Here is a 23,393-nt window from a genome sequence, read left to right as displayed (position 1 = left end):
TCCCAAAGGACTGCGGCTAGAGTGAGCGACACCTGCGATGCATTATAAATGCGTAATTACCATTTAAATGGAGAAAGAAAAGCTGAGGGTTAAGTGGGGAAAAAGGCATTCCCCTAAATCCAAATAAGGCTGACATTTCAGATGTGATCATCTTAATTTAGCAATGAGTTAACAAAGCATTTGCCACTCTGTCATTCGTCCTTCCCTATTTGAGAGAATCCTCCTTGGGAAAGCATTGGAGACAATAAAATCTAGTGCTGTCACAGTTTTATGCAGGACTCTTTATTAGACCACTATTAAATCTGATTTGCAATTATATAATAAGCAATGATATTAAACAGAGGCACAATGTTCAAGAAAGAGCAGAAGGATACTGGCTTTGGTCTTGTATGTAATTACTTTGAGAATTAGTAGCATTTAATTTATTTTACATTAGTTCTGACAAAGAATTCCAATTAAATGCATATTGTCCAAAGAGGCAAAGGACTTGCCTCAATGTATACTGTCAGAGCAGTGTATAGTCTGCAATTGCACAGTATTAACTACACAGTACCAGTATAGAATTTAGCTTCTGGAGAAGCACAGCCTTTGCTAAAAAAAAAAAGCAAGTTTCCAATACCTACTTATCTATGAGAAGCTTTAAGATGTTAGCAGCACTGCTTGGTGAAATTTCAGAAGTCATACAGGAGACTGACAGCCCAATCCTGAGCTCCCATAACACACAGCTTCGGTGGCACAGCTGCCGCCGCATCCTACACACCTTGGGCTACCGCAGGCGGCACCTCAGGAAAAGGGGACTTTTGTCCTCTTCTCTTGGGTAAGGGAAGTAGCCCTGCAATGAGGTAAAAGTGTTTGTGTAGGGCGCCGAGCCCCGCACAAGCGCTCTGGATCTGGTGGAGCATAGCTCCACCGGACCCGCCTCCCTCCCTCCCCCTGGAATGCCTCCTGCTCGCCCTACCCCGGCCTCCCTGTCAAGCCTACTCCCCGCCCTCTGCCCTCTGCCTGCCTCCCCCCTCCCGAAACGTCTCCTCCCCTCCTCCCCCCCTTTCCTCAGTGCGGCTCGGCAGTCCGTGCGACCGCCAAGTGGGGGAGGCCTGGCGCTCCCCTGGCGCTAGCCCACTGCCGGCCAGCGTTGAGTTAGCACGAGCGCTTGCCCAGCGGTAAGCCTTGCAAATGTGCCATAGCGCGCCAGCTCGTCAAGCTCAGGATTGGACTCTTAGAAGAGCAATCCAAAGAACGTGCTGGGCTGGCACAAGTTCCTTGCACTGGCCCAGGACTGTTGTAAATGTGCCATAAGGCATTTTTGACTTAGGAGTTGTGGAGGCTGGCACAAGGGCGTGTGCCGGCCTCCCTGTGCTGATGCAGGCCCCAGGCCTGGTAAGTTCGTGCCGGCCTTTCCAGGTTGGTGCAGGGGTCGGGGGGGCATAGGAACTGGAGAGAGGCATTTTGTGGTGGGGGAGTGGGGCTGCGGGCAGTCCCGTGGGCAGGCGGCAGAGTGGCAGGGCCAGGATCTGGCACTTGTGCCAGATCCTGACCCTGGGCAGCTTGGTGCAGCTCCGGGCTGCTCAGATCTGCACCACCTCTTTAGGTGGAGCAGATCCAAGCAGACCCACTGGGGCTGTGGCATCTCTCCCCAAGGTAAGGGGGAAGCAATTCCCCTTACCCTGGGCTGAGCTGCTTTCAGCCCCAAACTTGCACCGGATATGGAGGCAGGCCTGCTGGCTTCCCCACTGCAGTGCAAGTTACGATTGCGAGTAGGAGTTCAGTAGCTCGATGGAATTGAATTATGCAGAATAAGCATAATGGTGGGTTGGAGTTTTTTGTTCATTAACAATTTTAAACACTACAACAGAAACAGGTCATAGAATTTAACTTTTCTTATCAGAGGTCTGAATCCTAGGTGAAGAAACTCTTTACCCCCAGGATACCCTGATCTGCTTAGAACAATCTCCTCCTCTATACAGTGGTAAAGATTATTTTTGTTCACAATAAGCATGTGGTCAGACCAGACTTCAGAAACAGCATTCATACTATTTAAAAATGCTTAACTTCGGCTGGATTTTTGTTGCAAGTATTTTGTTGGCCATCTTCAGTAGGCCCTTGGTATCTGAAGTCTGGAGAGCTGTGCAGATACTGAAATCTGCACAGGGTAGCCATCAGAGGACCTCCAACCAGAAGGTGCTTCCTGTTGAGTCTGGGAGGGTAGGTAAGGCCCTACAGTGCAGGTCTGCACCCATGCCAAGTCAAATCCATGGGTGCCTAACCCGCAAATAAGGATGGTCCACTGTAAATTCAAACTGCAGGAGGGTCTGGTCTAGAGGGTAGATACTCCATTAGCCCAAAAATAAACATCAGAAGGTCGCCAGTTCGAGGACACCAGCAGTTCCCTGAACGGCTGAGAATGGCGAGACCATGAAGCAGCTGACAAGCCGAGCTGAGTGATTCCACCTGCTCTTGGAATCAAGAAGTGTCTTGGCTGCCCTCCACGTGAGAGATGGAGCTGCTTGTCAGCCTGCTGGGAGAACAGGAGGCCAGAAGTGAGACCAAACCAGGAAGATCCATTCTGAAATGTTGTTGGTTCTTAAAAGAGAGAACCTCTATGATTGTAAAAATCCCCTTGAGGGATTTAGATATGCCTGCCTATGTAAACCACCTTGAATAAAGTCAGAGGAGTAATCTGATGACAGAAAAGCAATATATAAATACCAAGTTATTATTATTATTATTATTATTAACTTCCAAGCAAGCTGCTAGCATGTACATAAAAAAGGATGCTAAATTTAAAACATCTATAACATTGAAGCTCGCAAAGTACTGACACTTCACAATCTTTTCACCTCTTCTTAAGGACTTATCTGGCTATCAAACAGTCAGATTTGATGAGGATACTGAAGAGAAAAATTAAATATTACATGTTCTAAACACAATGCAGCACAATTTATGTTTAAATAATAGTCTGTTTTCATGAGTTTTACTGTATGTTCAATAGTATACCTCACTTACAGCCCAATCCTGAGCTGCCCACAGTGCCCAGGCTTGGCGGCTCCATGGAGGGCTGACGCCAGATCCTGCGCCTCCCGTGCTACTGTGGGAGGCACCTCGGGAGAAGGGGATGTTCATACCCTTCCTCCGAATAAGGAAAGCAGCCCCACAATGGGGCTACTCTCTTTAGCGCAGACCAAAAGGTCACAGATCCGCCTCTCCCCCTCCCCCTGACACGCCTCCCGCCCGCCCCCGACATGCCTCCCTTTCCTCAGAACGCCTCCCCCACGCCCCCGGCCATGCCCCCGCCTCCCGTTCCACAGCCCGGCAGTCTGGGAGACAGCTGAGCCGCAGAACCTGGGCAACAGCCGCGTGCTAGCCCAGCTCTGGCCGGCTCTGGCGGCCTTATGGCACGTTTGCGACTGTGGTCCATGGCATGGAGCCGTGCTGCAGTTCACAGGATTGGGCTCTGAGATGGTTTGATCTGGTAACAAACCTTAGAATGTGACTCTCAGTTAAACACAAACATGTATCCCACAGATAAATATATGCAAGACTACAACATTAAACTCACAGTTTGTTGGTGTTAAGCTGCAGGGGCAGCCTAAGGAGTAAGTGCCCTCTTTCAGATTTAACATTCAGAACAATGGCTGATAAAATGCTTCACTGGAGATCCCCAAAAAATCACAAATCAAGTTTTAAAATGTGAAAATTTTAAAAAAGTGCCATGATTTAGGTTGTCAAGTTAAGCCCTGCCTTTTGAGACCTACTTGTCATGTAAAGCAGAAAAACAGGTGTATTCTCCTATCTCCTTGAGCTTTCATGTATTATTATTGCAGATCACTAATACTACCTTTATTTCATGTCCATGGGTACAAGCAAGATAAGAGGTTCTAGCAAGGATGCCAACAAGCAGTCATTTTTTTTTTTTTTGTCACCTGGTTACTTCCATATGGTCATTATTAACAATTGTTTGGGCTATATGTTAATGTGAAAAGAAAGATTTAATTCAAGTTACTAAAATTTCATTATACGTACCATATTTTTTGCGTATCTCATCATGCTTCAACTTTCTTTCATGTTTCCTGCATGAGTTATGAACATTAGGGAATATTTTTAAAAAGTCAAAAATAATTTATCAACAAAATATGACCGATCAGTACAAGGCACAACTGCATGCCTATTAAAACAAAACATACAAATCACTAGAACATGGAACCCACCACAATCATAACCATGCCTCAGAATAAACTGCAGCATCACATATCTAACAGTGGGATACATCAACATAGCACAATTTGAAGATTATAATTTTGTATAGCAGTTGGAGTAATTGTCACATCTGTAGTGCCTGAGAGGAAGGAACATCTAAATCAGCCTTCATTCAAAAATGTTTCTTCACATCTGTGTGCGAGTTTCCAATCAAGGAGGTGGGCAGAGTGAATAACCACACATTTATTATGCATTCTGGCATATGCAGCTGTTTCGAGAGATGAGAAAGATTTACTAAAGATAACATCTACTAACATTTATGATCAGACAATACACAGAAATAATGTAGATGCTTTCATAAGCAGGCAGATCCTATATTAATAGAAGATCTGAGAGCATTCCTTCTAGCCCCAGGTTGTCCACAGAAAACTCCAGGACTAATCATTTTAGTAGCTTAACTTGGAAAGACTGTTGAGAGAGCTGCTGCTATGCAATAGCCCAAAGCCAGCAATAAATTTAGCAGGACATAATATACACTGCAAAAGATCCAGTCCTTTATACTCAGGACATGGCAGTCACATTTGCATTCTGATCATAGGGTTCACTGGACTGATTCATTGTACAGATTTTATAAACTCTTTGTTTCACCCAAGTGATCCACAATGGCAATTTTTCTTAACTTTTTACAATTCATAGCACAGCCCTGTCAATCTATGACAGGATCAGCTGAAGTATCCAAGTCAGAACAGCAACTTAACTAAGGGTTGCTTCACACTACAGCAGAGATAGTTACTATGGGGTAGAGGTCAGATTATAGCAAATGCTACTGAAACCTACCACACTCACACTTTAAAATCTCCATTAATCTTACTTCTTCCTTACTTTACTTCCATAAATAGTGGTGTTTTGTTTTTTTTAAAAAGATTCATGTACACAAAATAATGGCATTGAGATCTGTTTACGTTTGTTACATTCATTTAGAGACTAAGGGAAAGAATAGAAACTGTTTCAAGAGAGTATGATCTAAAAAAAATATAATTGGCCTAAAAAAAGATCATTGTGGCCTATTTCTGCCCAGCCACAATCTTTTTCAAAAAAGACACACCAGCAAAAAGCCATCAAGTTGGATATTATGCCAAGATAAATTTGGTCAGTTCCTCTACTCCTCTTAAGCCATTTCTGCCCAACATTGCATATATGCAACAGTGATCAAATGTGTACAAATCTGCCCTGTGGCTGGGCAGAAATAGGTCAGGATCCTCCACCTATATTTCTCCAATGAAAATAAAAAGTGTCTTTGCTCAAATTATTGTTATAATATAACTATAGCTAATATTCGAGCAGGACTCTCACAGGTCTATCCTACCAGAACAAATATTTTCCACAATGTTTTTACTTACTGGAAAAATGACTCTCTCTCTCTCTGGCAGATACTTTGGAAAAGTGCATGGAAGATCTTTTTTATTTACCTTATATTTTAAAAGGCTATAACTGTATTATGCGTACATCACCTTGGGTGACTTTGGACAGGGTGTATGACTTACAAACAATGTAGATATGTAGCAGATTCCAAGAGCGAGCAAGGCTGTACATACCAGAAAGCAGCAGCACTGGGACAGAATGTCTTGCTGCCCTGCAGCTGTAGACAGTATTTCTAGATATGACCAACCCAGGACAGCTGCATTCCATTTGGTTGCAGTTCTACCGCCACTGGCCGTGAAGCAGATTTAGACCTGCTCCTAGCACAACACCAGGCTGCCCCTCAAGCCCCAAATTACTATAGACAAGAGCTGAAAAGCACAGCAAGTTGCCTTAATGTGTAGGAATATAATGCCCAGTAAATGTTAGAAGAGTGCTATTAATGCTTCCAAACATACCGGTGAAGAGATTGCATTCTTTTTTCTTCCCGATCTCTTATAAATCTCTCTTCTTCTTCTTCAACTAGTCTCCTAAGAAATAAGAAATACACTCTTTTATTTCAAAGAAGTTGCATGCCAGTAGTTATCTTCAGGAGTTTCAATATTTTCAGCTTATAAGATCTCCATTACATTCTCTACTTGAATGCACTTGAAAAAAAATTGCAGCATTTTTCCTTTATGAGATATTCAGAAGAACTATCTTTTACTTTCTAATTCATATGCTTATTTGAAACCATGTTGTCAAATACTAACTGACAATTCACTCTATGTCCTGTATTAACGCTTACAAAAACATACTTGTAGAACACACTGTCATTATGAACACCATTCTGTGTCAACAGTGGATCTTTTCTGCTACTCCCTGGTCTATGCTTACACTTCCAAATGCATCAGATTTTGTAATTTTTTCTTTTACCACAATAGAGAAGCAGTGGCCCTGCTACCAGTAATATGGAAAACTGAGGCACCCATTTCCTTGGACATCACAGTATGACATCTGAAAATAGGTATTATTTACGTAATGGCTAGCGTAGTTCCTTGCATGAAATCACACAGAAGAGAGTATGGACTAAGGATCAGAAGACGACTGGGGACCAAAATATGGTTCTTCCCAGTCCTTAATCCAACAGTATCATATATCTAAACTGAATGATGGGAAATAAGAAACACTATCTATCTTGGAACCAAAGTGCTGTTTGAACATGCCCAGAAGAATCTCCGCCATCTTCTTTTTGTGAGGCACACCCTCATGTCACATCAAAGACTGTTCTTCAGATTTCCCCAGTTCCAAAAATGGGTTGTTATGCAGTATTGGACCTGCTGTTCAACACCCACTAGTGACTAGTCTAAATTTCCCCTGAAGATTTAGTTATGCAGCTCTTTGGATACAGAATGCTCTTGAATGAGCATTTCAAGGAAAGAATGCTGACATCCAGTGGACATGGTAGGTAATGGATATTACAGAAAATCAGAAAAAATACCCCTAAGGCGAAATGGAATCTTTAATTATCTTTTTTAGATTGTGAGTCCTTTTGGGACAAGGAAGTCAATAGTTATTTGATATTTCTCTGTAAACAGCTTTGTGAACTTTTTGTTGAAAGGCAGTATATAAATACTGTTAATAATAATAGAGTTGTCTGTAGCTTATAGGACTCTTCTTCTGGAAACTGATTTTTTTAAAATCAGTTTTGTTGTGGAGTTTATACAATAAAAGCAACAAAACAGGAAATAAAAAATACTAGAATCTTAATAGTGGCCATAAAACAAGCTGAATAGTCTAAATTAAAAGACAGAAGGAATAAAAAGTCTTGAGACCTCAATGAAAAGCCAGCAAACAGGAGAGAATCTTAAGTTCTAGAGCACTGGTTTCCAAATTCTGGTCCATGGACCACAGGTGGTCTGTGAGACCCTGAGAAATGGTCCAAGAGGCCTCAGAAAAAGATCTATTACTTCCAATATCTTGCCAAGCGACCACTTTCCCATGGACTACCAGAAAGGGCCACAAGGAACACCCACAGCCGGCACTTTCAGTATTTTCCTGAGCAAGCATATACTCCCAACACCACCAGAGCATGTCGGTTGCAGCTATGGGCAATCTCTTCTCTGCCCTCTCTGGTAGTCCACTGGGAGCACTGGTGGGAGTGAGGTGCTTGCATGTGGTTCCAATTTTTGTCTTAATGGTCTGTGGGCTCCTAAGGATGGGAACAACTGTTCTGGAGGGAAAGAATTCCACAGGCCAGGTGGTACAATGGAAAAAGCCGTAGTGCAGACAGCTGTCAGTCAGAATATCAAAAGGGCTATCTGAGATGACCTCAAAAAATGGAAAGATTCTTGCAAGAGGCCACAGTTCTTTTGGTAACCAAGTCCAAACTGTTCAAGGCTTTACAGGCCAACACCAGCACTCTGAATTATGCCCCAAAGTGTACAAGCAAAAAATGCACATTTATAGCTCCCATAAAGAACCTAGCAGCTACATCCCATACTAGTTGTCCAGGCAGTTTTCAAAGGCACATACACTGGGTTACAATAGACCAAATTAGATGTTACCAATACATGTGTCTATCCAAACCAGGACTGGATCCAGTGGGCAAACCAGCCAAAGCTGGTTAAAGGTGTTCCTAGCCATAGCCAATATCTAGGTTTAAGGCCAGATCCAGGAGCAGCCCCAAGGGGAGCGCTACCCCATTAAGAATAAGATGACAATCCATATCCCAGGCTATTGGTCTCCTCATTAACATTACCTCTGTCCTCTCAAGATTAAATTTAGGGTTCCCCACTGCTTTCCTGGGTGAAGACTGGAACAAGAAACAGAGCTGGGTATCATTCACAAATTGGTAACACTGAACTCCACATCCCTTGATGACCTCCCCAGCAATTTCATACAGTTGTTAAAGAGCATGAGGGACATAATAGAACCTTGAGGAACATCCAGAGTCAATGAGCATGGTACCAAACAAAGGTCTACATTCTGGAACCTACTCTTCAGAAAGCTGAGCCACAGTGAAACAGCACTGCCAAGTCCAAACCTGGCAAGGCTATTCAGAAGAAAACCATGGCACTGAAAGCCACTGAGAGACCCAGTAGAACCATCAGGGATGCATTCCCCCTGCTCAATTTCAGAATAGGTCATCTACTAAGGCCACCTCAGAAGCTGGGTCAGAAGTCAGATTAAAATAGATCCAGAATACTTGTTTATTCTAGGAATCCCTAGAACTGAGTCACCATCATATGTTGGAGCAACTTGCCCAAATATAGTTGATTAGAGACCGATCTGTAGCTGTTAAATAAGTTAGGGTCCAAGGAGGACTTCTTCAGAGCAGGTTGAACCAATGCTGGCCAACCTTTCCACTTTAGAGCTCCTGGACCTTTAACTATTGTGTGGAGAAGGGAATTTCAGCAGGTGCAGCTTGTCATCTCACAAAAGACAAAATGCTGAAATTCTCTCCTCTACAGGAGCCCCAAAGTGAAAAGGTTGGCCATGTCTGGACTGAACTATTACAAGATTTAGGGTAAAACTGAGGCCAAAGAAGAAATGATCACTCTCCCCATCCATTTGTCTAGTCCCCCTCTGACCACTTTCATGAGCCAGGATGGGCAAGGCTCAAGAGCAGATGTGGTCGACTAAATGCTTCCAAAGATCCTATCCATGTTCTTGGGCTACACAAGCTAAAATAAGCAGTCGCAGTGGTATTAGCAATAAAACTAATCAAACTAGCATCTAAGTTATGGTCTAAGTTGGCTGCAAGCAACACTATCTGCAAATCATCTTGCAAACTGGTTGTAGTGGGCCACTGAGGAGTCCAACTCATTTCTCTGATAATCCAGATGAAACCATCCTCAGCCGACTTGGAAAACCTCCACTAGATGACTCTGTGTAGACAAATAAGATTTCTTAGCTACCATACAACAATCTTAAGAATTTATCTATTGTAGTGGTTCCCAAAACTTACAATGCTGCAACCCACCTTGGCCCCTGCTGTGGGTCGCGATGCACCTGGTGCTACTGGATGCCTCTCCTAGCCTGACAATCTACTCTACAGAACCCGGCCCTCCGAAGCCTCCATAAGCCACTTCCAGTTTTCAGAAGCAAAAAAAAAAAGGCTCCAGAATGTAATGGGCTTCCAGAATGACTCCTATTTAGAGCCCCAACTGGTGCAAGTGAAGGTTGGGAGGGCCCAGAACATCACCCACTGTGCTTGGGTTTGCAACTCACACTTTGGGATCTATTCCCATAAAGATATGTGAGTTACAAGTTTAAATGAATTTGCACACATCTCATATCAGAATATAAAGCTTAACCCTTATTGAGAAATCCTATGACTGAAACCAGATATCTGAGATTTGCTTGAAGGTCATAAGGTGGGTCATGATTATTTTTTCCCCCCAAGCACACCTTTTTCCCCAACACCTTAGATAAGAGTTTTGCAAAGTCTGCACCAAATAGATTACCAAACAACTCTATTGCCTAGAGATAAATGCAACTGTGCATCCAAGGCAAAGATTTGATCAAAACACAGACATTCCTGTACAGGTGTGCATCACTTAACAGTGACAATATCTCAATCATTACATTCCACTACATTCAATCCCAGCTGAATGGTATCTGTGTAAGGTAATAGAGTGAAATTGACTAGCTTCTAATAATAGTAGGCATTTAGGGGAGTGCCATCATAAATGCGATTGGTCCTTAAGGGGAATGTCACTAAGTGAGGCATGCCAGTACTTGCCCATCTCCTCTGTATAATGGGATCACAGAAGGAGAATTCACACAGATTATAAATCCTCTGCCAGTGACTGTGTCACTTCTATATCCTGCATAATATATAGAAGCAGCTGACATGAACTATGTGTTAGCTAGCAGCTTCACGCCATAGTTACTAAGGTGCCATCTATAACATATTAGCACATCTTCCATTCAGGGCAAAAGGTAATATGTTGCTATGAATTAGAACAGCTGGCAGTTCTAAAGATTCAAGTTATCAGATAATAGCTGTAACTAGAACACATGCTTAATCCTAACAGGATGGTTTTAAATGCCATCTTGGAAAGAGCCATACAAAAAACTAGCTTAGAAAAAAGGACTCCCACCTTACCTTAGATAATAGATACCCACAAGTTATCTGGTAAGCCTGGGAGACTGAATACTTTACAGAAACAAGCACTATCTCATCACAGATTGATATAAAAATCACTACACAGCTGGAGAGCAGTTATCTGAATCCATCTTAAAAGGAATCATTAAACAGAACTGTTCAAAATTGATACAAACTTATTATCTTGTATTTCACCCAAATTTGTACAGGTGGAGAGCAGTTATCTGAATCCATCTTAAAAGGAATCATTAAACAGAACTGTTCAAAATTGATACAAACTTATTATCTTGTATTTCACCCAAATTTGTACAGGTATCTAATACCACAATATATGGGCAATGAGATTTTGAAATAATTTTTTATGAATAGTCCTTACAGGGAAGCCTTTTCTCCTGAACTAGTTTGTGCAACCATAATTTATTATTCATACAGGTGTTTGTTTCAGGTGAGTAAAATAAGATTACAGCCTAAGTCTTACTGAACACAATGGGCTTACTTCTGAGTAAGGTAAATAAAACCATTTTCAAACACCTCTAGTTATTCATCTTCAACAGTAGGAAATGATAGGTCCAATCACAACAATTAGAATCAAAGATTTGTTGAGGGGTCAAAGGAGAACAACATTATCTATCTCTAATGCACCTGCCCAAGTGCCAACCAGCTTGTACCATCACTTAAGTGCATTTGGAAAGCAATCACAATTATTACAGTTAACAAACTGGGGAAGCTCATTAATATCTTAATACAATAAAGGCTGAGAAGTAGATCTGACAAGCTAATCACTAAGAGGGAACTGCTGCATGCTCCAGGCAAGGGGTTAACTGCAAGGTTATTTTTAGTACCATCATCATCTTCAGCAGATGGTTCAGCTGTGACACTCTCTCCTGTGCAGTAACTAATAATGTAAATACAGTACTAATTTAAATCAGCACAAAGGCACTTCAATGGCAACCAGCACACGTGCTCCCAGTTAAGTCCCACTTCAGTGGCAGTACAAGCATCTCTGAGGCTAAAACACTGCTGCAGAACGTCTGCTAAGAGAAATTAAATCTGCACTGTAAATAAATCATTTGAATAATGCTTACGTTATTTTGCACTTTAATATGGCTTAACCTAACTATGTAAACATATGTAATTTCCATGAAAGTGTTAATCAAGAACATAGGACAGACTTAGCATTTTCATTTTTTTTCCCCAAAACAAATTTGTTTTGCTTCTGAATTTAATTTCAATGACAACTTGATGACAAGGACGAACTGAGAAAAAAGCAAGTTACTGAGTAAAATGGTTTACCCCATAGGATGACTCTTTCTGCAGCAGCAGCAGCGATAGCGACAGCAACAGCAACAGCCTACTATAAGCAGCAGCAAGACACCTGCTACAACACCCATGGTAATGAGCATGTCCTCAAAGTTGACTGTGAATATTAAAAAGCGGAGTTTTAGTACATTTGAAGTTACAAGAGGGAGGTAAAGTAAAACAGCAACAGAGGAGTGCTTCAAGGAAGGAAACATTTGCATGTCTGGAACTTCATTAGAAATCCGCTTCACAAAAGAGATGCACCAACGTCCATCTTTTGCGTGCCCAAGATTACACAATTAAACATTCATACACAGCATTATACAAGTTCTCTGCTCATTAGTTAGGCTACATAAGCCAGTAAAGGGGAGTGTGCATGTACAATAGCAGCACAACACATCAGGAGAGAGTTATTTCACTAGGAAGAAAACTTGGCTTTATTCTCAGGCCTACATCCCAACAGGACCGGAGTTTCTGTCTGCTGAAATATTAAAGGCCAGCAGTATACAACTCAGGAAAAAGATTCCCAGAAAAAACAATCTTTATAATGCAAGCTCAGGCAACACACTAATGACTGCTTAGCACTATTTGCAAGATAACTATAAAACTGATCAAAGACATACAAAGCTAATAGCACACATAAAAAAGAAACCTCGGATACACTAAGTTAACAATTCTTGCGTGGAAAGGAGAGTTGTCATTTTATGGCTTCCAATAAAAGTAATCACATATTTAAACATAGATGCAATCAATACCTACACCAACAGACTGCCCAGTAAGCCTCTGAGAGATGGCACACCGATGACGGTGGAATCAGTTTGCTTGTAGGATAGTCCATACAAGTGGAATTTTCAGAACACCAAAGGCACTAAATGGAAATGAAAATAAACAAAAATATTATCATAAAGGGAAGAGCCTCAGGGGGTCAAGGCCCAATCCTATCCAATTTTCTAGTGCCGGTACAACTGTGCCCATGGGGCGCACATGCATCCTGTGATGGGGAGGTAGTCACAGAGGCCTCCTCAAGGTATGGGAACATGTGTTCTCTTACCTCAGGGCTTCATTGCGGCCGCACCGGTGTTGGAAAGTTGGATAGGATTTGGCCCTTAATCTTTCACTTCTCCAGACCTTAATGGCATCTTTAATCTGCTGCTAGCATCAGTCAAGCATCTTTTTGTTCAGCAGGACTGTAGCTAGACATTTCTGAACTCAAGAAAGAAAAAAATCTGAAACGTATCCTTCTCCACCTTTTTTCAGACTCTAAGCAAAAAGGAGAGTTAGTTTTACAGAAGTAAAATTAAATTTTTTTTTCTTCTGATTCTTATGTGCCACCTCTACGGACTGCACCCCAGAACCTGTTACCTTAGCCACAGATGTCTCTTTTGATCAGATTTTATACAACTATGTCTTTTTTATGAAGAGATTGGTAACACTACTGGTTGAGTATCCCTTATCTGGAATGTCTGGGACCAGAAGTGTCCTGAAATTTGCTGTATTCCAGAATATTTGAGTAAACATAATGAGATATCTTGGGGAGGAGAGGAGACCCAAGTGACATAAATTCATGCTTCATATACACCTTATACATCTAGCCTGAAGATAATGTTATGCAATATTTTAAATAATTTTGTGCATGAAACACAGTTTGTGTACACTGAACCATAATTTCTTGTTCTGCTAGGAATGCATGAAGCTAATGCCCAAGGTCATGTTATGACACGTCACTGCTGAAAAAAGTTGTGGATTTCAGAGTATTCTGGTTTTTGGAATACAGGATAAAGAGTAATCTACCTTCGGACTCATTGACAATAACTTGCCAGCAGGCACTTTGTCCCAATAACATTATTCTCTACATACTCAGTGAAAGTATTTATTTATTTATTTAACATTTGTCAACAGAAAAAGCTGCCCACGTGATTTACATAGCAAAGGGATACAACAGTTCTCTTTTCTAAGGGAACACACATCTAAGTGCGCTGTATTGTTGCAATATTCTCTTAGACTGCACTCCTATACAAAATCACCTAAAGGTAAGTTCCACTGAACTCAATGGGACTTACTTCTGAGAAGTCATGCACAGGATTCTACTGTTAATTATAAAACTTCCATTAATTTTTTTAATTGTTGACATTTACCTTTTATTTTATTTTTTTCCAAGGTAGCATTTAATGTGTATGAGGTTCAAGAAAATGACAGGCCCAAAGGCTTGGGCGCTTTTTTCCATTTTGTTTTTCTTTCCTTCCCTGTTCTTTTCATCCTTCAATCTTAAATTCTTTTTATTTTCTATTAAAATACCGTAATTACCAAGTATTTTTCTAGATTCAGTATCTTTGTGTTGAATACCTACCATATATACTTGTGTATAAGTCATAAATAACTTAAGGACAAATTTGTAGCCAAAAATTAGATTTTCCTATGGACAAATAGAGATTGGAGGAGGTTATTGCCCCCATGGAGGCAACTTCTGCAGGGTTACGCCACTGAAATTCCATTCCATGAAGGCTTATTCACACCAACTTACTCAGGCGGTGCAGCTGCAACCAAACTTGATGCTGCTTTAGCTTGCAGGCTTATTCCCTCCCTTCCACCAACCCAGGCTAGTGCAGCTGCAAGCAAAAATGATGATGCAGCTGCAACAGAATGGAATGTTCCATTCCATATGGGTCTACTTTCAACTTACCCAAGCCGGTGTTGCTGCAAATGTGTTTTGTGCAGCTCAGAAAACACAGGTGGGTGCTTGTGTAATGTTTTTCTCTCTCTCACTCATGGGCCCCTCTCTGCCTCTCTTGTCTCCTTTAAACTCAAGAGTTGCTCTAAGAGCAAGTTTATGACAAAATTTACCATATAAGCTTGTTATGTAAGTCAACCCAGATTTTTAAGATCCATTTTAAGACCTAAATTTCTTGATTTATACATGAACATATATGGTAATTGCCAACAGGCGTTAACCAGTCTCCGTAATTCTATTTTAGTGCGGGATATCCATATCATCTACGTACAAAAGTAAAGGAGTTTCCACTGAATCTAATTTAACGCCTGTATAGAATATTTTACCAACAACGCCCTGCTGTTAAACTATGATAAGTCCAAGATCGTGGTGTTTGGGCACTCTTGGAAACTGCAGTCTTGGCTTTTTAGTGGTAAATCAATACAACAAGTCAAGAAATTCCAGTTTCTTGGTCTCCGGTTCCACTACCGGCACTCCTGGTCTTCCCATTGCCTCACAGTAATTAACTCATCCAAATTAGTTGTCCAGGCTATAACCTGCTTTTTCTTTTCTTGGGGTAACTCATTTGTTCCAGCTGCTCTCCAAGCTTTTAATGCTAAAGTTACACCTCAAATTTTGTATGGCATTCCTATATGGATGCCAGCATTAAATGATTTGATTGAAAAGATCCATTCAAATTTTTTATACAAAATCTTAGGTGTTCCGCATTGCATTCCCTATACGGCACTCTGCCTGGAGACAGGCCAATATAGGCTGGAGTTTCTAGCATGGTCCCGTTTCTTAAAATACTGGGCCAAAGTGTGCTTCAGGGCTGATCAAAACCCTTTGTTAAAAGGGATACTGACTGACCCAATGTTATCTCCCTGCTTAGCTCTTTTCTATAAGAAAATCAGACAAATGGGCCTCGAGGCAGATCTACAAGGAGCTGCTACACCTGAGGTTTCTATTAGGCTCCTGATAACAAGATTAACTGATATAGAAAGGCAAGAGATTTTGGGTGCAGCACAAAAAAAATGTTTGCCCCTGAATTTCCACCTAAGTAATACATTTGGTCAACAACCAAAGTATCTGACCTTCTTGGAGTGCCCCTTCGCAAGGAGGGCTTTTACATTAGCTCGCTGCAATGTGTTGCCTTCTAAAGACCTACTTGGCAGGTTTAGAAATGCCCCGAAGGAAGAACAAGTCTGTAACTGTGGCCTTAGAGAGGTAGACTCTCTTTTACACATTGTTTTGCACTGTGTTGGCAATCAAGTGCCTAGAGATCAGTACCTTCTCCCATTATTAAGAACTAAAAAAGGTCTTTCTGAGAATGTTTACCTACAATTTTTGTTGGCGGGAGATTCTAAACTTGTGACCCTTCCAGTTGCGAAATTTTTACACCTGAGTAACTTGAAGAGGGCTAATCTGTTGGTCCTAAGCAACCTGGAGTTACCGCACAAGTAAATTGTTCTGTTTTAACCTTTATCTTTATTTGCTTTTTTAACATATACTTATATATTGGATTGTTTAGAGATATTATGTGTTAATTTTTATGCCTAATAAAGGTTTGATTGATTGATTGATTGATTGTAATTGCCAACAGTTTTTCTTAGAAACCATCTCTAAATATTTTGTGTTTATGCACATATCAACTGGCTTGATGTCCAGCTTGTCTTCCTTAGAGAAGATGCTGATGATACTGAGAAACTACTGCAGCATCATTTACCATCCTCTCATCAGAGTACAGCCTGTGCTGAACAGTTTCAAGATAATTTTACATTGATTTAATAACCTTCCTGTAGCCTAGAAGTTACTTGATTTCACATCATCTTACCAGTATGGCAACTATGTTTGTGCTATGCTGAAGTAAATATCCTAGAAAAACATGACACAAAGGACAGTTACTCCCCACCCTTAACCCTATTTTGCTATGTCTTCATCTTTCTCTTTCAGGCATGAAACACTACCCTTATTCTTTCATTCTTCCTCTAATTCACCATCATCTCCTGACTCTATTCTGCTCCTTTCATTGTCATCTCTGTCTTCCTTGCCATGATACCTCCTTCCCAACTTTCCTTCAGAAATATAAGCTTTACATATGATAAAGCTCTCTCTGAACCGAAACTTCTGAACAGCAAAAGGTGACCAGGAACGCTTACTTTAAATGGTTACTAGCCATGGGACATCGGGGTAGATGTTAGTCTGAAACAATAAAGCTATTCTTGGAGGCAAAATACAACCATTCAACAGAAAGGGATACAATCTTTCTAAGAACAAGCTTTTAAAAAAAAAATTTAGGACTGTGAACTTCAAATAGTACAATTCAGTCCATACTTGTTCACAATGCAAATTAGGGAAAGTAAGAAAAACAGTGGAAATATACTATTAAATAATATCTCAACTGACATGTGAATGAGAAATTAACAGACTGCATTTAAACTCACTGCTATTAGCTTCACATGCAGTTAAATTCTGCAAGAGGTATCATTACACCAAAAAAGCTGCTCTAATGCAATGGAGATGATTTGGTAGTACTTAAAATATAATTACAGGCATGCCTTGGTTTCTGCAGGGGTTCTGGAATCCCCTGCAGATAGCTGAATCTGCAGATACCAAGGATGCCCCCCTGCCCTCTGGAGGTGAGAGGAGCTGTGCTCCCCTCGCCTCCAGAGGGTCTTCTGAGCCCCAGAGAGACAGCGCGCATGTGGGCATAGCTTCTGCGGGCCTCATTTGGATGAAACTGCCATTTTGAGGCCTGCAGACACGCGTAGCCTCTCTAGGGCTCAGAAGAACTACCAGAGAGGAGGGAAGTGCAGCTCCCCTTGCCTGCAGCGGGGCCCTCCTACAACTGTAGTTAACTGAAACAGCAGATATGAGATCTGCTGATATGGGGGCCCTCCATACTGCTTTTTACAATTAGTTTCTATGGCACATTACATATGCAATAGCAATTACAGTTTGATGGTTCTTACAAAAACCATGGGATTCTTGAATCTCTCATTTCCTTGTCTACACAAACCATAGTTCACCATTACATCCAAACCAAGCAAACAGTTGTGTTGGGTTGACTTGCCAATCAACTGATTGGTCAAATATTGTTAATAAGGCCTATTTGATCACGATCACAAACTGCCAAATACAGTATTTCATGAATACAGAATGGTTGAAGAATTAGACTAAAGAAAACTAAGAAGAACTGCCTTTAAAAGAAAATATATGATGTTACTTTGCTTTACTTTTGTCTTTAAATTTCATTATTTTTATTTCTACACTGATCCTGGTGTCCTAGGAAAAATATAAAGAACTGTTCAGTAAATGATTTGCAAGTTTAAAAACTTTACTCAAAATTATAAGAAGTTATAATGATGTGCTACTTTTTAAAAAAGTAAACTTTTATTGGGAAACAATAAATTTCCCAATTTGTTTTGAAATTAGTATAAGTATCAATCCTGTTGAATCTTAAAGCATTTTTTATTATTACTATAAAGTTAACACTTTAAAAACACTTGACCACTGATTGAATGAAATTGAAAAACAAATTTGTTTAAGCATGGTTTCCAGTTCTGGTTTGCTTAGTTGAATAAACAAGGAAGCGACAGAGGCAATTTCAGTGCACAGGAGACAAGAGCATGTGAACATAATTTATGGTGTTTTCTTTCTTGGGAATAAGTTTCATAATTAAGTTCATCCACTACAACCATACAACACTTATGTGATTCTCCTTACTCTCAAAATGAAGTTTTATATCTGAAATAATCATCAGCTGGACAAATACAGACTGACAGTCAATCCTATCAGGACCTAGGAGAGGGGGATAAAGGGGGTAATTTGTACCCGGGCCCAATGTCAAAAGGGGGGCCCAGGAGCCAAAAGAGGGGGCCCAGAAATTTCCTGGGATCTGACATTTTCCTATCTACTCAGACTTGTTGCCCGTACGGGATGCTGGGGACACTACTGATGCCACATCAGTGGGTAGACCTGGGCTCCAAAGACTTTTCCATCTGTTTCTACCTTCTCCTCACCCTGCTTTGACCCTAGTCTGCTTGCCCATCACCACCTTCCTCCACTCTGTTTCACCCCTCCACCTTAGCACAGGGGCCCAAAAGAAACTTTGTAGCCCCTGATAAAAATCCTCTCAGAGGCCCTGAATCCCATGTATGTTTACAAGAAATAAGTGCCAGCAAGTTCAATGGGGCTTACTCCCAAGGAAGACTGCATAGGATTGCAGTCTGAAAATGCAAAAGCAGCATTTGGAATACAACACAACCACTATTACATCCTGGCCTGTATACTACATCAATTTGGTGCTACAAACTATGGTAATCCAGAATAATGTGCTAAGCAGAGTGGTGTGGGTAAACACACTGAGCCAACAAAAACCACTACTCGAGATACCGTGAGTTAAAATACAAGATACAATGAACACTTGTTGAGCTGCACAAGTTTGTGCAATGAGTGTATGCCTAGAAAGAGTATGCTTCACAAAAACTCACTTACATGGCAATTACAGCAGCAGCTATGTTTTTTAAAAGCAGTTTTTGCTTTTAAATGAAACCCCACCTTCTATAATAGCAACTACTATTTTTAAAAAGATGTACTGTACTTCTTGTGCAAAATATGCTTATCCTTTCTTCAAGTTGGATGCTAAACATTTAAAGAGCTGCATTTCAAACTAATTTTAAAATAGATTTTTAAATGTTTGAACTCTGTGCCAAGCAGTCAGTTGTAATTCTCCAATATAAGAGCATTATTTTATCCCACAGAAGTTGTGTCTCTGAGTCTGCAGAATAAAGGAATTTTATATTCGACTAAGTTACTGGAGTGGAAGGGAGGGTTTAAACACACGCATGCACAGACAGAGATTTCCTAATTATCCCTCCAAACGCACAACTCCCTAACTGCATCTCTCGTAAGCTGTCTTAGCGTCCAATTCTATCCAATTTTCCAGCTTCAGTGCAGCCGCAATGCAGCTTTGAGGTAAGGGAACAAATGTTTCCATACCTTGAGGTGGCCTATGGGACTGCCCCACCACCACAGGATGCAGCGCACACCCCACTGGCACGGCTGCTTCGGCACTGGAAAATTGGATAGGATTGGGCCCTTGTACATTATGATTTCCCTTTCATAGTGCAAAGAGTTTTGTTTTCTATGGAAGAATAGCAACAGATGCTATCCAAACATATTTCTTTTTCTGCCTCCATGCCTAGGCATGAAATAAATTAGTCCAAACACCATTAGCATTTAAGAATCACTAGAGAGTTTTCCCCAACAAATAGAAAACAGCCACAACTTACTTTAGTATTTTTTACACATTCTCCACAAGTCTTTCCAGTAAAAGCAATGCATGCTGTAAGAGAATAAAATCCTGCATGAAAAATCAAAAGCTTTTGAAAACAGTCTTTAATATTTTCTGACAGAGATATGCAGGCATGCAAACAGATGTAACAACATTTAGATCTAGATTGTTTTGAAAAGTATTTCAGATCGTGACTTGAACACCAGAGCCCAACCAGTTTTATTTTCAACATATTGTATACCAAATTACAACATAAGGTGCTAATATTAAATATAGCTTGGAACAATGGGGTTTCCTATTCCACTGAAAATCAAAGCAGCTCTGGAGTCCAGGGTCCCGTTTCCAACTAAACGGCAGGATTGAAGGAATGAGGCGAAGGGAGAATCATGTTGTGCTTTTCACAAGTCGCATCTTGTTTGGTCCCAACAACCTTCTCTTTGGGAAATTATCATTAATCTGTTCTATCTGACCAGTCTTTAAAAATTGCAATTTACAATTACTTGCAAGTAAGCCTCACAAAAATGCCTTGGATTGCCATTTGTTCCAAATTACGATATCTACAGTTGTCACAGGAGACATTTTTAAAAATCTGTTACCGACTTTAAAATCACAAAAGCAAGAAAAACTTTAAGTGTCTCTAATGGGTTTTTAGAGCACAAATTTTCACTCATAGTTATTAAAAGATTAGTTTTGCACTCTCAAACACATAAGATCAAAGCAATATCTAATTTCAAAACACCCTTGAAACATCTATTAGGCTTCCTTTTCGTACAAACAACCAATATTAATGTTCTTCAAAAGTCATCAGCTAAAAACCTTCAGGCCATAAGTTACAAAAAAAAGTCATCAGTCAGCTACATCCCTAGAGCATAAATAACAAGAGTATTTGTCTTCTTCCCTTACCACAGCTTGTGGTAGCTTGTGAGGAAGGGGCATTCTGACAGCCAATCCTGAGCTCACTGGTGCCCACTGGAGCAGCAATGCAAAAGTGGCTACTGCTGTATCCAGTGGGTGCAGGGAAGAGGCTGGAGGTCTCCTAGGAGCAAGCACGAGAAGGTCCTCTTGTTCCCCGGAAGCACTGATTTATATGAAAAGTGACTTATGTAAGGGTGTCTTTGCTTGTACTTGACCAGACAGACCCCTCCTGACACCATGCTTGGACTGAAGAAACAGTCAGTATTTCAAGATGACTCACCAAGCTTCATGGCAGGAGCTGTGGTCTGGAGGCTTTCAGGTAAGGTCTGTTGCCTTACCTGAAAACTAAGCAGAATCAGTTAATTGGATGGAAGACTGAGAGCCCAATACTAGGCAGGTCTACTCAGAAGTAAGCCACATTATAATCAAAGGGGGTTAGTCCCAGGTAAGTGAGGACAGGATTGCAGCCTCAGCTGGCAAAAACATAGATAACATCCTTGAGAAGTCGGTCTGCAGCTTGGTTTGCAGGTGCCTGTGAGAGCTTGAAAGGGGCAACAGCTGGCCGCCAGAATAACAACTCCGTTAAGGGAAACAGCTGGAGAAATGGAGGTTCTATAATATTAAATAATACTTGTAAAAATCTCATTGAAAAAGAGATTTACTTTCAGCCTTCATACATAAACCACTCTGAGTCTACTGGGAAAGGTGGTATATAAATATTCTAATAAACAAATAAATGGCAGGGAATGGGGAAGTTTGAACTCGGGTGTCCTTGCTCTTCATTCAACTATTGCCACGTCATGACACTTTAAGGTGCTATCACAAGGTTCCTTGTTAACAAAAGGCATGGAACACCACAGCTTCTGCTTGCAAGGGATGGGTGGTTAGGCTCTACTTTGTGCTCAGAGAGCTCACCTAAAGTGGGAGAAGAAAACAGGGCCAGCTCATCTAGGAGGCTAAATGCAGTGGTTGCCTTGGGCAGTAGATTGGCAGGGGTGCCTGGCTCTGCCACTCTTCTTCCTTCTTTTAGAATGGTGTTCTTCAGCCTTGGGATTGGGACCCCAGTGGGGTCACATGAAGCCTCAACTGTCAGGTCATGGCAACTTATGGGAATAAAAGGTTTAAGACCACTGGACTAGAAAACCACCAGGTGGTAAAGGGAGGGGACCTGGTTTACTCCTTTAGGTACCAGGAGATTGTGTCCCAGTCCTGCTCAGGTTCTTAGCAATTGCGCTAAAATAGCTTGTACCAGGTTTCACAGTAATTTTTTATGATCTCTCTAACAAGAATATTCAGCTACATGGAGAGGGGTGGTAGTGACACTCTCTAAACCAGCTGTTTTCAACCCTTATTATCTCATGGCACACTGATGACGCCACAGGCTCTCCTGGCAATCCAGGACAGGCCATAGAACATCCCGAGTGGTGGGGGACGACTGTATGCTTTAACAGCAGTGACTCCATACTTAAAGACAAAAGTAAAACTAAATGCTTGCAATCCTTTTGCCTGCCAAGTGGTGAGATGGCTTCATGCCCTCACCCAGTGCTTTTAGTCCCAGTTCCTCAGTGCCTTAGTGCTTGAAGAGCAGACAGGGCCAGTTTGCATGAACACCATTATCTTGCAAGAGCAGCAAAATGTGTCTGGAGGAAGGACACCACTACCAAGAGGATGGATAGAGGGAAGCTTGGCTGAGGCAGGAGTGGAGATTTATAGAGCTTTTGCCTGTTGAATCGTATTGCTTTGAACCAAGTATAAAAGGTTGGCTGTGTCTGGTTGAACCTGGCACATGATCTGAGAACGTTCTCCTTGTGCTTGGCTTGGTTAACCTGCAATAAACAGCTGTTTCCGCACCTTCTACTCGGTGCGTTATTGGATTGTGGCACGCCAGACATGACCCCTTTATACCCTCAAACATTGGGGGAGGCAACACTGACAAGGCCGCAAGGCACACCATGCTGCCGGCGGGGTGCTCACATCCCCCAACGCCTTGTTCATAAATGACCCTCCCCCCAATTCCTTTGTGGCACAGAGGCAGGCAGCTGGAGTGCCACTAGGTAAGACTTCGCACTACACTGCACGGGGGGGGAGGGAGAGGTGCTCTTGGGTGGCCCTGGGAAAGCCAGACTACCAAGGCTCCTCCTCAAGGGGGTCTGGAAGCAGAGCCGCGCCCCTCGCCTAGCCACGCCCCCTACGCCTGCGCCCCAGCTTACGCATAGCAGGAACGAGAGGAGCGGTCGACGGCGGCGGCGCTGTGCCCGCGACCGGGCGGCTCCAGAGCAAGACGGCGCAGGGCAGGCAGAGAGCCCAGAGCGGCCACCGCAGGCCCTGCGCGGCGCCCGTCGTCGTCTTCCCCTCCTCCATCTTCCTCTCTGCGCGGCAGTTGCCGGCGCCCCTCGCACGCAGGTCCCTGCCTCTCTCAGCCGCCTCTCCGCTGAGGGAATGAGGGACGAGCTCCGCGCATGCGCGCCGCG

General features: G+C 41.9%; 1 protein-coding gene across 1 annotated transcript in view; it reads right to left on the bottom strand.

The window, feature by feature from the left end:
* The window catches only part of PTTG1IP2 (PTTG1IP family member 2), a 28,942-nt gene extending 5,549 nt beyond the window's left edge, over nucleotides 1–23,393 (bottom strand). The window contains exons 1-6 of the mRNA XM_066628532.1: nucleotides 23,133–23,393; nucleotides 20,006–20,058; nucleotides 12,764–12,872; nucleotides 11,999–12,122; nucleotides 6,072–6,143; nucleotides 4,021–4,067 (exon numbers count right to left, since the gene is read on the bottom strand). Coding sequence (XP_066484629.1) covers nucleotides 4,021–4,067; nucleotides 6,072–6,143; nucleotides 11,999–12,122; nucleotides 12,764–12,872; nucleotides 20,006–20,058; nucleotides 23,133–23,283 — 556 coding nt within the window. The 5' untranslated portion in view covers nucleotides 23,284–23,393. The remainder of the gene's footprint in view (nucleotides 1–4,020; nucleotides 4,068–6,071; nucleotides 6,144–11,998; nucleotides 12,123–12,763; nucleotides 12,873–20,005; nucleotides 20,059–23,132) is intronic.

This window comes from Tiliqua scincoides, chromosome 5, assembly GCF_035046505.1.
Source record: "Tiliqua scincoides isolate rTilSci1 chromosome 5, rTilSci1.hap2, whole genome shotgun sequence".
Taxonomy (NCBI): Eukaryota; Metazoa; Chordata; class Lepidosauria; order Squamata; family Scincidae; genus Tiliqua; species Tiliqua scincoides.
This window is presented reverse-complemented; position numbering and strand designations above follow the sequence as displayed.